This window comes from Mus caroli, unplaced genomic scaffold, assembly GCF_978045245.1.
Source record: "Mus caroli unplaced genomic scaffold, Mus_caroli_1 scaffold_8, whole genome shotgun sequence".
NCBI classification, from domain to species: domain Eukaryota; kingdom Metazoa; phylum Chordata; class Mammalia; order Rodentia; family Muridae; genus Mus; species Mus caroli.
This window is the reverse complement of record NW_028227263.1, coordinates 103,739,209-103,756,530: the sequence shown is the minus strand read 5'-3', so window position 1 is coordinate 103,756,530 and position 17,322 is coordinate 103,739,209. Positions and strand designations below refer to the sequence as shown.

Sequence of the window (17,322 nt, the reverse complement as noted above, 5' to 3'; positions counted from 1 at the left end):
AACCCTGTCTCGAAAAACCCAAAAAAAAAAAAAAAAAAAAAGAATCTAATTTGTGTTGACAGTCCATCCCCGAGTCACACCATCTTGAAACTGCACTGTCAATAATTAGTAATCTTTTCATCATATACAAGTAGCTTTTGAGATAAACCCATAAGTGAAATTCTGTAGCATTCACTATTCCTTATAACTTTTCTCTTTCATATTAACTCATTGTACCTGTTTTCCATGTGTTCCATTTGTAGTGAACTACATAAACAGACCCAACCACTTGTTATAGAATCATTGACATATAAGACAATAAATAGTGAAGTTGTACGTGTGTGTGTGCGTGCGTGCATGAGTGCCATGGCACATGTATGGAAGTCAAAGAACTATTTATGGGAGTTTGTTCTTTATTAACAACATTCAGGTCCCAGGAATTGAACATGTGCCATTAACCATTGAGCCAGCTTGTGCCTATTATGGTCTTTTTTTTTTTTTTTTGGTTGGTTGATTTTTGGGGTTGTTATTTGTTTGTTTGTTTTTGTCTTTTGGGGTGTTTTGTTTTGTTTTTGTTGTTTGTTTTTTTGAGACAGGATCTCAATATGTAACCTTGGGTGACCTGCAGCTTACCAGGCTGGTCTTGAAGTCACAGAGACCCTAGCACAACTGAGTTGTTATGGCCTCCAAGCTACAAATATTTACTATCTGTCTCTTCACAATATATTTGACCATATGTGCTACATATATTACTATTCTCAAAATCATATTCCTGTGTAGAATCTCTTTACTTTCTTTTATTAAAACCCCATCTCTGTGTGTATTGTTTTTCTACCCTAAAATACACACCTTTGTTGGTAGCATGGTATCCCATGAGGTTGAAATACCATAATCCAGAGCCAGTTGTGGTGGTACATACTTTTAACTCCAGCACTCAGAAGGCAGAAGCAGAACTCTGTGATCTCTAAGGCCAGCCTGATCTACACATGCATTGCACCGACAACCTGTGCTGGAGGGAGGGAGGGAGGGGGAGGGGGGAGAGGGAGAGAGAGAGAGAGAGGGAGGGAGAGGGAGAGGGAGAGGGAGAGGGAGAGGGAGAGGGAGAGGGAGAGGGAGAGGGAGAGGGAGAGGGAGAGGGAGAAAGAAAGACCCTGTCTCAGAAAACAACAACAACAAAACCAGACAACAACAAAAGACTTGTGGTAACCTTCTTGGAAAGGGTGAAGGGAAATAATCAGAAAAGAGGAAGCCAAAGAAACAGTAACTGGGTTCAGCTGAAGCAGTAGCCTGTGCCACCCAAAGAAATCCACTTTGTGAGACTGACAGAAACAAGCCTGAGCTGCAGTAGTCCATTCCCTATGAATCATGGCGTATTGCTTGAAAAGACCTAGACTTTAAAAAAAGAAAAAAGAAAAACACGCCAATAAAGACATGAGATAAGGAACTGAGCAGAGAACTCTCTGAAGAAGACATACAGTCAAATTCTTTTAAAGCATTTAACCTCCTTAGCTAACGTCTTACCTGCTCAGAATGGCTGTCATCAATGGACAGCAAATCTGAGGATGTGAAGAAAAGGGAGACTTTGATGACTGTTTGAGGGAATGTAGTTTGTTGCAACTCCAATGAAATCAGTCTGGGGTTTTGTTCTTGTGTTTAGTTTGTTTGACTGTTTTGGTTTTGAGATGATAGATCTCATGATTCAACATTAGTGATAGTTTCTGAAATTGAAACTACTGAATCATGTAGCTAACCTCTTCTGGATTAATCTCTTTCATACTACAGAGATACTGACACATCCATGCTTACCACTACTCCTCATAATAGCAAAGAAATGGAGTAAGCCCAGATGTCCATCAATATAGATGGATGGATAATGAAACTATAGTATAAATGCAGTGGGGTTTTATGAGTCATAAAATGAAATTTACAAGGAACTTGATTCAACTGGAAAATATGAGATGAGGTAATTCATGAAGACAATGACAACGAGTTCCCTTTCATATACAGATACTAACTTCTGATTATATATATTTATATATGTGTGTGTATGTATGTATACACACACACACACATGACTGTCTCTATCAGCTCATCACTTCCATGAGTCAAGGCTTCATCTTTCTGATGAACTAGCAGTGGCTCAGGACAAGATAGATGAGCATTTTTTATTGACTAAAGAGGGAAAACTATGGAAAGAAATTCCGGGTTGGGCATGGTGGCGCATGCCTTTAATCCCAGCACTTCGAAGGCAGAGGCAGGAGGATTTCTGAGTTTGAGGCCAGCCTGGTCTACAAAGTGAGTTCCAAGACAGCCAAGGCTACACAGAGAAACCCTGTCTCAAAACAAAACAAAACAGAGAAATTCCGGAAGAACACGTTGGTGCCTGGGATGTTTATACCAATAAATGGGTATAAACAACAATAATGATATGATATTTGCAGAATACTGGCTTTTATATAACTTATAATTTTGCTCTGTGGTGATGGATGGCTGAGTCCACTCGTTTGGGACTCCTGAGGTGTATCTTTGATGATGAAACTGTGTTTCCTAAACTACATTATTCCTGTAGTCTGTTCTCAGTGGGAAGCTCTAGACCATGGGTGAACTGGGCATGATTGCACATTGTTGAAATCCTAGAACTTCCCTGGTATAAACAAGAAGATCAGAGTATCTTCAAGGCCAGCCTGGTCTACATAGTTCCAGACCAGTGGTTCTCAACCTTTCTAATATTTTTCATTGCTACTTCATAACTGTAATTTTGCTACTGTTATGAATCATAATGTAAATATTTTTGGAGATAGAGATTTGTCAAAGGGGTCATAACCCACAGGTTGAGAAACCACTGTTCTAGACTGTCCAGGGCTAGAATGTGTTTAATATGGAGATAACTCACACAATTTTATACTTTATTCTCATAGTGTACATTAGGTTTACTAATTTATTCACTACAGTGCTAGGTGTTTTTCCCATTTGACTAGTGTCCCCATTTACCATTATTTCCACTGCCCATCTAGTTCTACATTATTTCTATTATGCAATTTAGAAAACAGTTTACTTCTAAGTAAGAACAGGTTTCTATCCTCTGGGAACCGTGAGATGCCCCAGTATGAAGTATATGATGGCTTATCTCAGATTCTCACCGTTGATGTTCCATATGACTTTACCTCCTGTTTCCTAATAACCCCATATAGTTTTCAATTTTTGAAAAATTAGAAAAGGCCAGTGTGGTGATACACATCTTTAATCCCAGCACTCGGGAAACAGAGGCCATGAGATGTCTGAGAGTCCAAGGCCAGAATGATCTTCATGTCCGGTTCCAAGCCAGTCAGACCAATATAGTGAGGCCATCTCAAAAATAAGAATTTGTTTCAATTCTGGTGAAAATAAAGAGAAAGTTGAAGAAAAAGAGAAACAGATTAAAGGTACTTGTTGCTCTTGTAGCTGTCCTGGATGCTATAAACTCAAGATGCAGGCAAAAATACATAAAATAAATCTAATAAAATAAAATACAGGAAAAAAAGGTACATTTAGGAAGATGTAATGTTACAGTGTCTTAGAATTATATACACATACAAGAAGTTAATAAATCCCCTAACCATGTGAGACAGCCTTGGACTTTCACCTATCACATTCTTGTCTGGCTGTATGGAACTGTTGCGCTTTGATGCTTGCCTCTGTGTCACTGGAGTGTGGGTTCAGCCATGGCACTTTCTAGGAAGAAAAAAAAAAAATCAGAAACCACCAGATGAGCCATAATAAGTACTGGCAAGATAGACTTCCGCCGGTGGTGGTGCGCATGCGCGCCACCCAGGGCTACGTGGTAGTGAACTAAGAGAACCCTTATTCAAATCGGAAGTGGCCTAGAGTGATCACATCCGCTCAGATCTTAAAGTAGTTCGCCTCTTCTGTCGTTGCCAGGGTAGCGTGGGTGTTTGGAATCCGAACCCATGGAATTGTGGGTGTCTGTGGGCGGAAGTCTCGCAGCCCTGGCGTGCCGTGTGCAGAGCTTCTCTAAGGTGCAATGTGAGGTGAGTGGCTGCGGAGCAGAGGACGCTGTGCTGCTGAGCGCCGGTTTGTGCTGAGTGATGGTTGAATCGGCCCCAGGGGGGGATGAGGTGGATAAAGTGAGGGTCGTTCGGTTTGCTTTCATTCTGTTCCTGCGGGTTTTCCACGTCTGTATTTTGTCACTTCCCAGTATGCAGTCCTGTGGGATTTCCCACCGTCGTCCGTGAAAATTACCATGTGAGGGCATTCGGGGCAGGACTCAGTGAGTGGGCGCTGCAGCATCCGGGAGCTTCAGGGTGAGGACCTTGAGATGGCTTGTGATCCGCTCAGTCAGTGATTGGCTTAGGAGTCAGGCGAGTGGGGCTGCTCCTGCAGTGATGGAGCTTGAGGCCAGTGTAGGGTGCTTTGTGAGGGCGACCGCGTCGCTTTCTGGGCGGTTTGAGTAGCTGATAACTGGAGCCCTGGCTCCTGGTCAAACACTGGCCTGCGAGAGGAGAAAAACTCCAAAGAGTAAGAGAAAACGGGGAAATGAATTTATTTACGTTTGGCCCAAACTGGAGACACAGTGCCCTCCATCTCTGTCAGCCTAAGCAGTATTAGCAATAGAAGGCACTGCATGGAAGCCAGGAGATGTGTTTAGGTATATTTAATGTGGGCACAGTCATCCAAGCGGGGACATAAGCCTTGGGGCTGCCCTTAGGTGGTCTGGATATTTCCATTCCCCGTATGCACCTGAAGACAGAAGAAAGATTTAAGAAAAAACTAGTCAATTCAGTTACAATTGAAAGTTTACATAAATACTGCAGTCCTTTGCTGATGTGAGGTCTGATCGGAGGTTTGACCTGTGCCTGGGAACTGTGAACTTGGCAAGGATTGGTAATTGGCAGTTACGCAGAAAGGTGCTGCTGTAAAACGATTGTAAGGCAGAAGCCTGGGTTCCTGCATCCAAACAGGCAAGGGCCAGTCTCATCCAGTCTGCCTACTGAAGAGACCAGTGAGGAGGAAAGGCAGGAGAGTGGAGATGTGGGTCAGCAGTGTTGGGTTCCCAGCACCCACACCACTTGGTGCCTTGGAACTGCCTGGTGGGACGGTTCCAGGGGATCCGTGATCCCTTCTGGCCTCCCAGCTAATGGTGCACAGACACACAGACAGACAAAACACCCACACACGTATCATTTTTAAATGTTTGAATAATAAGAATAAATCTTTAAAAAATTTTTTTTTCGTTAATGTTGGACGAGCTGCCTTCTCCAATTATTCCCCACCTCCTAAAAAAATGTTAAGGAAAAAAAGAAAAGCAGAGGGTGAGACTCCATACAGTGGTTATGTTGAACAGGCAGATTGGTAAAGTGACCTAGTGGCCCCATGTCTGTCTCTAGTGCACAGATTTGAGGTTAAGTTTAGAAATTAAGCTTTATGTACTAAAGTAGTGCTGCAGGTTGTGGTGGCACACAGCTGTCCTGTAATCTTAGCACTCTGCACTCAGAGGCTGGAGGATGTCTACATTATGGAGGCCAGGCTGGGCATGAAGTAGGTTAGCGTTTAAGTCAGAGCCGAAGTGCTGAAGACATACATAATGCTTTTTAGTAAAAGCAGCCGTTTGTGTGTGTGTGTGTGTGTGTGTGTGTGTGTGTGTGTATGTATGTGTGTGTGTGTGTTTCATCTTTTAAATTTTATGTGTATGAGTGTCTGACCAATGGTATATAGGGACACCAAGTGTGTGTCTAGTGGCCATCTGCTCCTCTGGAATCAGTCACAGGAGGCTGTGAGCCACATTTACAGATAGGTGCTGAGCCTGAGGCATGTGCAAGAGCAGCAATTGCTCTTAACCACTGAGCATCTCTCTAGCCACTGTTTCTTCCTTCCCTCTTCTTGTCTCCCTCCCTCCTTCTCTCCTTCCCTCCTTACTTCCTATCTTTTGACAGGCTATTCCTATGTACCCCTGGCTAGCCTGAAACTCAGTTTGTAGGCCAGTCTGACCTCAAATGTGGCTGTGATCCACCTGCCTCTGGCATGTCGGGATTGTAGGTCTGCAACCAAAGTTTCCAAAAACCAAAAGTTTAGTTGACTTTGGTCTCCTCAACAATTAGTCAATATCCATCTATGTATTTTGCCTAAATAACCCATTAGTTTCCAACTAAGAATGTCATTGGAGAGCCTGTGAGGCCTGTAAAGGAGGTTTTCTCACCGTGTTGTAACCTGCCTACCTAGTGGTACCACCAGTGTACATTATTTGTTGTTATTGTTTGGGTGTGTACATTATATACAGGTTTATTTGGCTATGGGTAGAAGTGTGTGTACAGGTGAGCGTGGAAGCCAGAGGACATCATCCCGTCTTTCACACCAGCACTCCTGCCTTACTTTTTGAGCCTGTTTGTCTGTCTGTCTGTCTCTCTCTCTCTCTGTGTGTGTGTGTGTGTGTGTGAGAGAGAGAGAGAGAGAGAGAGACAGAGAGAGAGAGAGAAACAAAGAGAGAGATTGAGAGACATGTATAGGTCAAGAGGACAGCTATCAAGAGTTATTCTCTCTTTCTACCATGTGTGTCCCAGGTATCAAACTCATGTTGTCAGGCTTGTTGGCACCTTTTCCCTCCAAGGCAGTGGTTCCCAGCCTTCCTACTGCTGTGACACTTCAGTAATAATTCCTCATGTTGTTATAGCACGGAGAAGTGGGTACCTGCAAGGAGAGCTGGGGATGGATGGGAAGGACAGATGAGAGAGGAATAATGAGACCAAGACAAAGTTTCTTAACAAGGTCCAAAGTAATTCTTAAGTCTGAGTTTAAAGGGGGAGGGAACCCACCCCCCACTTTGCCAGGATCTCATAGCTTTGCCTGGATCTCAATCTCCTCCCGAAGATAAGCTCAGCTGCTCAGCAGGTAGTGGCTTCTTGCAGGAAGCTGCAGATGTGGCAGGACAATAGACTTCAGGCCAAGTGACCCTACCTCAAAAAAGGAAAGTAGCATCAATATTGCTTCCAGCCTGGACTCTGTCATTTGGACCCTTGTGTTGAGAGTTATTTGAGGTTATGTGGAAACTAAGAAATTAAACACGCTAGATAAAATTTGTGTCAGTCATAATTTCAGGATCCTGCAGTGTGCCAGTCACTGGGAGGTAGTTTGTAACCTGGCACTCCTATATTGTCTTTAGAGGTCACTGAAAATCATTGATCTGAGTGACCACATCCAGTGTAGAGGGGTGACTCATTATAGACAAGGAAGACATGCATAGTCGGCCAGAGGGATGGTCATACCTGTAATCCTTACACTGTCTTGATAGGCCAATGGAGCAATGACACTATGACCTCGAGGCCATCCTGGAGTTTATAATGAGTTCTCTGTCAGCCTGTGCTACAGAATAACAAAATAAAATGGACAGAATAAGAAGGAGGAAAGGAGGGCAGGTGAGATGGCTCAGCGGTTAAGAGCACCGACTGCTCTTCCTAAGGTCCTGAGTTCAAATCCCAGCAACCACATGGTGGCTCACAACCATCTGTAATGAGATCTGGCGCCCTCTTCTGGAGTGTCTGAAGACAGCTACAGTGTAATATATATATATATATATTTGAAAAACAGCCGGGCGTTGGTGGCGCACGCCTTTAATCCCAGCACTTGGGAGGCAGAGGCAGGTGGATTTCTGAATTTGAGGCCAGCCTGGTCTACAGAGTGAGTTCCAGGACAGCCAGGGCTACACAGAGAAACCCTGTCTCGGAAAAAAAAAAAAAAAAAAAAAAAAAAAAGGAGGAAAGGGTAGGATTACAGACCAGAAGTCCTTGTGTATATACCTTATCTTTTTTGATCAAGAAGGGGGTTGCGGTGGTGAGTGAGTTACAGAGATATGTTAGAAGAGATGGGCTGTGAGGTACATTAGTAAGTTTGAACAGTGCCTAGAAACAAACAAAAACTTGAACTGGGACAGTGTGTCATTTTGTATAAGTCAGATATATACTGATCTTCTCTCTTCCATTTGATGACCTTAGGTCATATTAAAACACCAGGTATAGTAGCCTTTGCCATACAGCTGAAAAAATTGTCCAGAAAATAAGCTAAGAGCTAGCTAATTTTTTTTTTTTGATTCATACTTTTGACCTGCCAGTCAGAAGCTAGGGGCTGATGAGCCTTATCCTGCATCAAATTCCCAGTACCAGTGACCAATACCTGCATCCTTGTTTTATGTCACCTTGCTTAATACCTTCCTGTTGTCACGGTTAAGAGGTAGAAGGGAGAGTTGGACATTTCTGGGCTTTGTCTGCTCTACAGTGTCTACAGGATGATCTTCAGATAGAACTTTCAACTCTTCATGGGCTAATAAATTTTGAGTGAGTGATATATGGTCATTGACTTTCCAGGGCTTTCTGATATCTTTGCAGACCTCTGGGTGAGGCTAAGCCTTTCATACCGCCAATTTTCTCAGCATAACCAAGTTGGCCTCTGCCCCACAACTCGACAAGAATCGTCCACATGCTGACCTATCTTCAGAATCCTGAGAAAATTAGAGAGAGACCAAGAGTAGAAACCACAGAGGACATGCCGACTGATATGAATTTCTGCCAGCTGCCCCAGCGGTTGGGAGTAGAGGAGCAGGATGGATTGTGTGAGGTGAGGAGAGATGCTCCAAGTTCAACTTTTCCTCGCTAGATTGTAGACACTGGAAGCAGAAGATGGGGACTCCTTTTCCTAAGACAACCTTGATTCTCCAGCTAAGAGTGAGATGCAGAGGGCTGAAACCCCAGCCTTTCCTCATCTTTTCATGAGACGTTCATTGTGCTGCTTTTTAGATTTAGGTTTATCTCCCCATCTATGACTCCCTGGGGAATCCTGTTCCTATTCAGCCCAAAGGACTGGCAGGACAAAAAAGTAGGTGCATCCAAGTCTAGTTTAGTGAAGCAGAGACTTTTTGTGTATATATTAATTATCGTAACAACTGTGAAGTACAACCCTCAGGGGCACGGGGATCTCGTGCAACTGCATCACCCGTCCCTGTGACAGCCTTCCCCAGCTGTGTGTCCCCTTACACATTTATGTAACATGAAAGATTGGCCTCTAGAACCTCTCCTCCCTTCCTCCAAAAGGGAATGGTTCAGTGCCAAGGTAACAGCTACATAGCATTCTCTTTACCACACACATGGACAAGTCCCTGAGTCTTTTGGCTTTCTCACCCAGCTCATAGATACACATTGGCTCCTCAAAGCTGAGTATCTTAATTTAATATATATATATTTTTTTATGTGTAGAATGTTTTGCCTGCTTGTATAGCCGTGTACCGTGTGCATACAGTTCTCACAGAGGCCAGAAGAGGGCATCGAATCCCCTGGAACTGGAATTAATAACCAGTTGTGAACTGCCATGTGGGTGTTGGGAATTGAACCCAGATCTCTGGAAGCCAGTGCTCTTCACTGAACCCTCTCTTTAGTTTTAAGCGGAGTATCTTAAAGTAATAATTTAGATATGTTAGGCTAAATAAAATATGCTATTAAGTTGGTTCCATCTGAGTATAATTAATATGACTGCTAGAAATTTTGAGATGACTTTGTGGCTCCCATTGTATTTGCTTTGGAGATCTCTGCTCTAGAGAATGATCGTACTCCAATTTTATTTTATTCTTGCAGTATGCTTCACAGTGATGACATGCCTGCACTGTTGTATCCTGCCAAGTTCACATCATGCTGGTCATCTCACTGGCTTCAGGTGTCATCATCCCAAAGTCCTACCTTGTGGAGACTTGGCAGTGCTTCTCCTGTGTAGTTTAGCAGCCATTTTCAAAGAGGAAAGTGCTATAGTAGTAACTGCCCTTCAGAAGGCTGCATTCGTGTCTTAGGTGCTTCTAAAGGCAGATCCTTTTGCCATCACATTGTGTGGCACACGTTGGATGCTATAAGACCAGCCTTTTACATTTGAAGATCTTCATGTCCCTGCAATTAATTACTTAAGTGACAGTCCGTAGCTCAAAGATGAAAACTCCACATCCCCTTCACCTACCGCCAGTACCTCCTTGTGATTGGGATGACAACTAGTTTGTAGACATGGCTGTCACTGTCTCCTCCTACTCAGAACTCTCTGCCACTCCCTAAAACCATGGCTTTCCCTACTGTCCACCTCCATCCTAGTTCTCCTAGAGTATGCTATTCCACATCCCAGTTCAAACTCCTCACTTCCCGTCTAAGGGGCTGCACGCTCATTAACATGACAGCCATTCCCAGGTGTGTGCCTAACTTGCTCTTCCCAGCAACTTGCTTTGTATATATTTCTAAAAATATTCTTTATAGCCCCATATGGGTCTTTATATTTGCTATTTGGCAAGTCTGAGTTTCTTTAAGAGTAAAAGCCCATATAGTGTTGAATCCCAGGGACCCAGCACGGCTATAGACAAGAATGATGCGGCTTAATAAACTGTCATGCTGTTTAATCTTGGATAGAGAATGAAAAAGGACCCCTTTCTGGCCTCCTGGTATGGGATGATAGTATCTAATAGATGGCAAGTTATTTTTTTATATATTCTTTCCATCTATGTCCCCAAATACAATGGGAAATAGGTGTTTTGTAGAAAGCTTAAAGCATAATATAAGGGGTGAGGGTAACTGAAAACACATGTTCTGCTTGTCAGTGTTAATTTACAATGATTATGTTATTACAGAGATTGGTGTCCTTTGAGGATGTGACTGTGGACTTCAGCCAGGAGGAGTGGCAGCACCTGGACTCTGCCCAGAGACGCCTGTACCAGGACGTGATGCTGGAGATCTACAGCCACCTCTTGTCAGTGGGTGAGCATGGCTGGCCTGGGGAGCTAAGATCTGGGCCTACTTACCTTATTTCTCGTTTCCAAACATGGTGGAATATCAAGTCTTTTATGAATTTTTTTTCCTTCTTTTGTCTTGATGTTTCATTCCTTTGTGGTTATTTTCATGTGTTGCTTTGTGCTGCCAATAATGAGTTTGACTCAAGTTGCTGTAAGACAGATTTTCCAAGTTTTTTGGTTTTTTTGGTTTGGGTTTTTTTTTTGGGGGGTGGGGGGCTTCGAGACAGGGTTTCTCTGTGTAGCCCTGGCTGTCCTTGAACTCATTTTGTAGACCAGGCTGACCTCGAACTCAGAAATCCACCTGCCTCTGCCTCCCAAGTGCTGGGATTAAAGGCATGCGCCACTGCTGCCTGGCGATTTCCCAAGTTTTATTTTGACTTCTACATACATGCCATGGTATGTATAACACATTCGAGTGCATATACTTAAACACACACACATACACACACATATCCATAGTAAATGTGGGGTGTATGTGTATTAAGGTTTCTCGTGTCCATATACCATGTGTATGCAGTGCCTATGGAGACCAGAAAAGGGCATCAGATTCCTTTGAACTGTAGTTACAATTTAGCTGCCATGTGGAAGCTGGGAACCAAATCTAAGTCATCAGCAAGAGCAACAAATGGTCTTTTTTTTTTTTTTTAATTTCTTCTTCTCTCCTATATTACATCCCTACTATAGTTCCCCCTTTTCTTCTCCCCCGACCCCTCCTCCCACCTCCTCAGTTTATCTTAGTTTGTGTTTTATTGCTGGGAAGAGACATCATGACTACAACTCTTTTAAAGGACAACATTTAATTTGGGGCTGGCTTGCAGTTTCAGGTTTAGTCCATGATCATCATGCCAGGAAGCATGACAATATGCAGGCAGACATGGTGCTGGAGGAGCCAAGAGTTCTACATCTTGATCAGAAGACAGCAAGTACGGGCCATCTTCCTCAGGCAGCCAGGAAAAGACTAGATTCCACAGTCAGAAGAGAGACCTCAAAGCCCACCTACACAGTTACTCACTTTGTCCAACAAGACCACACCTCCTTCAATAAGGCCGTACTTCCTAATAGTGCTACTCTCTATGGCCAAGCATTCAAACATGTGAATCTATGCGAGCCAAACCTATTCAAACTACCTTACCCTTCTTCCCCAGATCCACTCCACCATTTTACTCCAGAAAAGAACAGGTCTGCCAGGGATATCAACCAAGCATGGCATAACAAGTTTTATAGTAAGACTAGGCACATCCCCTCATATCAAGGCTGGATGAGGGTCCTAAAAGCAGGCAAGAGTGAGAAACAGCCCCAGCTCACACTGTTAGGAGCCACACAAGAACACCTACTGACACAACCATAACATTTGAAGGGGACCTAGGTCAGACCTACACAGGCTTCCAGATTTTTGGTTCAGTCTCTGAGTCCTGTTAGTTGGTTCTGTAGGCTGTGTTCTTGTGGTGTCCTAGACCCCTCTTTTCTCCTTCAGTCCTTCCTCTCTCTCTTCGGCACAATTCCCCAAGCTTTGCCTAATGTTTGGCTGTGGGTCTCTACATCGAGACTCTGGTCTACAAGTATAGCAGAATTATCAGTAAGCATCATTTTGTTGCCTTTGTTGTTTTGTTTTGTTTTTTGTTTATTTGGTTGGTTGGTTGGGTTGGTTTGGTTTGGTTTGGTTTAGATAGGTTCTATCCTAGGCCTCAGGGCTATCCAGCCTCTGGTTCCTGGCCCTCCAGGCAGTGTCAGTTGGGGTCTCCCTTTTGTGGTTTGGCTTTCAAGTTGGACCATTAGTTGGCTACTACCACAAATTCTGCCATACCTTTACCCCAGCACATCTTTCAGACAGGACAAATTCAGGTGGAAGGTTTGGTGGCTCTGTTGGTGGAAGCCACCCCTGGAAGCCTTGCCTGGTTACAGAGAAGAGCCGGTTCAGGTTTCATATCCCTGGTTGCTAGGGGCCTTCCCTAGGGTCACCCTTGTAGATTCCAGGGAGTTTCCATTGCACTAGGTTTGCAACAAGTGTTCTTAGCCACTGAACCACTCTCCAGCCTACCTCCTGTGTGTGTGTGCATGTATGTGGTTTTCTTTTTTTTTTAAACAAAGAATAACAATTTGAGAGTGTAGTTTATCGCTCAGGGTGGAATACTTGCTTAACATGAGTGAGGCTCTACTTTGATCCTCACTACCACAATAAAGGAAAAGAAATTTAACCAAAAACAGAGAGAAAAAGGACATGAATATACATTTCTCCAGAGCTACTGACGTCTTTTCTGCAGTCTCTTCGTTACATCTTAGCTGTCCACCAGCAATGCCGTATAGCCTTGGCAGATCCCCTCCTGTATAGTACACTTGTATGGATAAGTCTCTTATTTGTTGAACTGTTTGCCTTTGCCCAAACCAAATCTTCCCCAGAAATCAGCTTAGTGATGTTGGCCACTAGCTGTAACTCCTGATTTCTCATATATAAAACAAGCAAAGTAGATGTGGCTGTGTGGGAGGTTATTTTGAGTTCATGTGTCCAGTGTCCACAAAGTTGCCTAGCACACATGAGTGCTATGTATATGGAGTTTGGTATATAACAAGGGCTATGTAGTGTTCCTTAGCATCATCACCCATATGATGAGCATGACTGCTTACTACCTGGCTTAGAATTCTCACTGTTCAGATTCAGTTCTGTGTGCTTCCTTCTCCATCCTGTCCAACCGCCTGTTCCTTCATCTCTTGCTCTTCTCTACAGGTAAATTGCAGCTTGACACACAACATCAACAAATTTTTGTGAAAGCTTCATTTCTAAGTGATGCAGCCAGCGAAGTCACCAAACATGGCTCCATATATTGCTCCGTTTTAGAGAAACTCTGGCAGGAGGGTGACACTGCTGCAAAGACAGATCAGCAAAGCCAGGTCCTGCCCATAAGTCCTGGTGCTTTCCAAAACCAGAAAATACTGAACATAGGCAGTGCTTGGGACTATGAAGAAACTGAAGAATCTACTCTTTTGGAACCCCACCTCATTTCTACACAATATGTACCTCCAAGAGCAAATAGTGACAGTCAAAGCAATACCATAAAGCAGCTTAATGATATTATCGGATCTCATCAGTTTTTTACACAAGCCTCTTCTAATGGTGTGTGCACAGTTCCTCATCAAACAGAGAAACCATACAACGAGAGTCAGTTTGGAAACATTGTTTCTCTTAACCCACCACTTATGGATCATGAAATTAATTTTCAAGACAAACCAGTTGAATATACTGGATGTGGGAAGGTCTTCACTGGTGAGACAGCTTTCTGTCAACAGCAAATAACTAATAGTATGGAGACATCTTTTATCTGTCACACCTGTGGGAAAACCTTTCTTCACAAGTCTAAATTGACGTCTCATTCAGAAACTCCTAGAGAAGAGACGCCTTATGAATGTCCTGACTGTGCCAAATCACTGAGGGGTACATCTAGCCTTCAAGTGCTCCGTGGAATCCAGACAAAGGAGAAACCTTATGAATGCCATGTGTGTGGGAAATCATTCAGTTATACATCCCACCTAAAGGTACACCTTCGAACACACACTGGTGAGAAACCTTATGCATGTTCTGACTGTGGAAAAGCCTTCAGCCAAAAGTCAGTCCTCACCATACATCAGAGAATTCACACTGGCGAAAAGCCATACACATGCAGTGACTGTGGGAAAATGTTTGTTTGTGCATCAGATCTAACAAAACATTGTCGATTTCACACAGGGGAAAAGCCTTATGAGTGCCCTGACTGTGGGAAATCTTTCAGTATTAAATCTAACCTGCTTGCACACCATCGAATTCACACCAGTGAAGGACCTTACAAATGCTTTGACTGTGGAGAATCATTCAGGAAAATATCCCAATTGAAGGTACACCATCAAATTCACACTGATCGTAGATCTTTTGTATGTTCTGACTGTGGAATGGCCTTCAGCCAAAAGTCAGTCCTCACTACACATCAGAGAATTCACAGTGGAGAGAAATGTTACCCATGTAGTGACTGTGGGAAGTTGTTTCTTTATGCTTCAGATCTGAAGAAGCACTGTCGATTTCACACAGGGGAGAAGCCTTACAAATGCCATGACTGTGGGAAATCATACAGTGTGAAGTCGCACCTACACGTGCATCATCGCATTCACACAGGTGAGAGACCTTACAAATGTGATGATTGTGGAAAGTCATTCAGAAGAAACTCTCACCTACAAATGCATCAGCAAACTCATACTGGGGAGAAGCCTTACAAATGTTCTGACTGTGGGAAGTCATTCCGGAGAGCATCTCACCTGAAGGTGCATCATCGAATTCACACTGGAGAGAAACCTTTCGTGTGTTCTGAGTGTGGAAAGGCTTTCAATGATAGGTCAGTTCTCAGCACACATCAGAGAATTCACACTGGAGAGAAGCCTTACATATGCAGTGACTGTGGGAAAGCAATGTCTTCAAAAGCCAATCTCAAAGAGCATCAACGGATCCACACAGGCGAGAAACCATATGTGTGTGCTGAATGTGGGAAGGCCTTCAGTGATAAGTCTTCTTTCTACAGACATTGTAAAATTCACAGTAGGGGGAAACCTTTCGTCCGTAACAAAGGTGAAAAGGGTTTCCTGCAGAATTCACAAGTGACATCCTATGAACAAACTCAGAATGCAGAGAAACTATAGTGATTCTCTGCCTATGGGAAATCTGTCATTGATATGTATCAGCTGAAGGCATATAGTCAAGGTCACACATATTCCTGAAGCTGTGAGACATTGTTCATCAACTCTAGGTGCACTGTCCATGCAATACTGGGAAGAGACATATATTGTGAATGCAGAAAGTCCCTCAAAATAATGTTTCAATAGTCTCAAGTACTCCTACCAGGCACTCATCTAATCATGTAAAAGAATTTATTGTAGAGTCAGTTCCTCATCCATTTCCCTCGTCAAAAATATTCCCCTTGGTTTTAATGAAATTTTATTTATCAGAGATCTAAATAAGACTAAGAAGATACACTACTCAGTTGGTAAAATCTTTGTCTTCTGGACCCAGGCAAACACATAACATGCTACAGGTGTCTACACATAATACATACACAAACTTTATACAAGCCATAGTCCATAGTTTAGAAGAAAAAAGCTATGCATTGCTTGTTTAAACATAAATATAATTATATGTTTGAGAATTAATCAACTTGTAGGAAGAAGCACAAATGCCTGTACTGTAGGAGATATTTTATGGACTGTGTTTCTTTGCATGTTGAAGAAATGTTGACTAATTACTTGAGACCTTCTAAAGTTAAGGTTACAAGGTTTTGAGGCTTTAGAGAAAAGTTTATTGAAAACTACATCAATATTGGGATTTTTGTTTATTTGTTTAATGTGTTTTTTTGTTGTTTTGTTTTTTTAAACATGAAACAGGGTCACACTATGTAGCTCAGGCTGTACTGGAATTCACTATATAGACCAGACTGGCCTTGAATTCACAGAATTCTGCCTGCCTCTACCTCCCAAGGGGTTGGATTAAAGATGTGCACTAGTATGCCTGGCTGGATAGTAATATTTTTATTTTCATTAATGAATTAATTTACTTTACATTCTGGTCAGAACTTTCCCTTCTTCTCACCTTGTTTCCCTCTTTCCTCCTCCTTCCTTTTCTCCTTAGAAAAGGGGAGGCCTCCAATGGATATCAACCCACCTTGGCCTATCAAGTTGCAGTAGGTCAAGGTGCATCATCTTCTATTGAGGCTAGACAAGGCAGTCCAGTTAGGGGAAAGGGGCCCAAAGGCAGGCAACTGATTCAGAGAGAGCTCCTGCTCCTATTGATAGGGGTTCCACATGAAGACCAAACTGCATATCTGTTATGTGTAGGATGCCTAGGTCCTTCCCATGCATGCTCTCTTGGTGGTGGTTGAGTCTCAGTGAGCCCCTATAGGCTCAGGTTAGTTAATTTTGTAGATTTTCTTATAGTGCCCTTGACCTCTCTGACTCCTTCAATCCTTCCTCCCCCTCTTCTACAAGATGATACTAATATTTTTAAACTTTCCTTGTTTCTGTCTAGGAAGGGACAGATTATGTTGGGCTTGTCCCTACCATGGTGGCCAACAGACAAAGCAGCTATTTTGACTTTCTAGGCCTTTCACTAGATTTTTCACCAGTCTTGGATTACTGGACATCATTACCTCAGGGTGCCATTTGAGAGAGAGAGAGAGAGACACCCAGAATATTCATGAACTGGTGCCAGTGTCTCCACAGTCCGTTTGTACTGCTGTGATTCATGTTCTTCCAGAACTTCAGAAGATGTCCTCATAGAAATGGCTTCTTTGTAAAAGTAACTAGGCTGTAGACAAACTTGGTCAGGGTTGGTCCTAAATCGATAAAGCCATGTGAAGACTCAAAAAGTTTGGAAGGCAGGATCATCGAGGCAGAGATTTTGGTGATATACCTCCAAGCCATGGAATGTTGATGACTGTTAGCAACAGAAACTAAAAAAGAAAACAAAACAAAACAGAATGTTTTCTTCCTTGGGTGTTTCCTAAATGAGCCATTCCTTCACCCGTATATTGAATTCC

General features: G+C 42.9%; 1 protein-coding gene across 4 annotated transcripts; it reads left to right on the top strand.

Moving 5' to 3' along the window:
• Window positions 1–3,851: 3,851 nt before the first annotated feature.
• Window positions 3,852–16,292, top strand: LOC110298337 (uncharacterized). 4 transcript variants are annotated; one of them, XM_085841812.1, is made up of 4 exons: window positions 3,852–4,007; window positions 8,396–8,580; window positions 10,616–10,742; window positions 13,500–16,292. In XM_085841812.1, exons 2-4 carry the CDS (start codon window positions 8,443–8,445, stop codon window positions 15,431–15,433), a joined length of 2,199 nt encoding a protein of 732 aa, XP_085697938.1. In that variant the 5' UTR covers window positions 3,852–4,007; window positions 8,396–8,442; the 3' UTR covers window positions 15,434–16,292. The 4 variants fall into 4 exon arrangements, with proteins under 4 accessions (XP_085697938.1, XP_021023176.1, XP_085697939.1 ...); XM_021167517.2 differs by having other exon boundaries at window positions 8,352–8,580; XM_085841813.1 differs by having other exon boundaries at window positions 8,331–8,575.
• Window positions 16,293–17,322: the final 1,030 nt, after the last annotated feature.

Bases quoted from the DNA above. Each gene is read 5' to 3' on its own strand.
- LOC110298337 (XM_085841812.1), top strand. From the start codon at position 8,443: ATGCTGACCTATCTTCAGAATCCTGAGAAAATTAGAGAGAGACCAAGA. The intron at 8,581-10,615 runs GTGAGGAGAGAT...ATGTTATTACAG, and splicing joins AGCAGGATGGATTGTGTGAG to AGATTGGTGTCCTTTGAGGA. The intron at 10,743-13,499 runs GTGAGCATGGCT...TCTTCTCTACAG, and splicing joins CAGCCACCTCTTGTCAGTGG to GTAAATTGCAGCTTGACACA.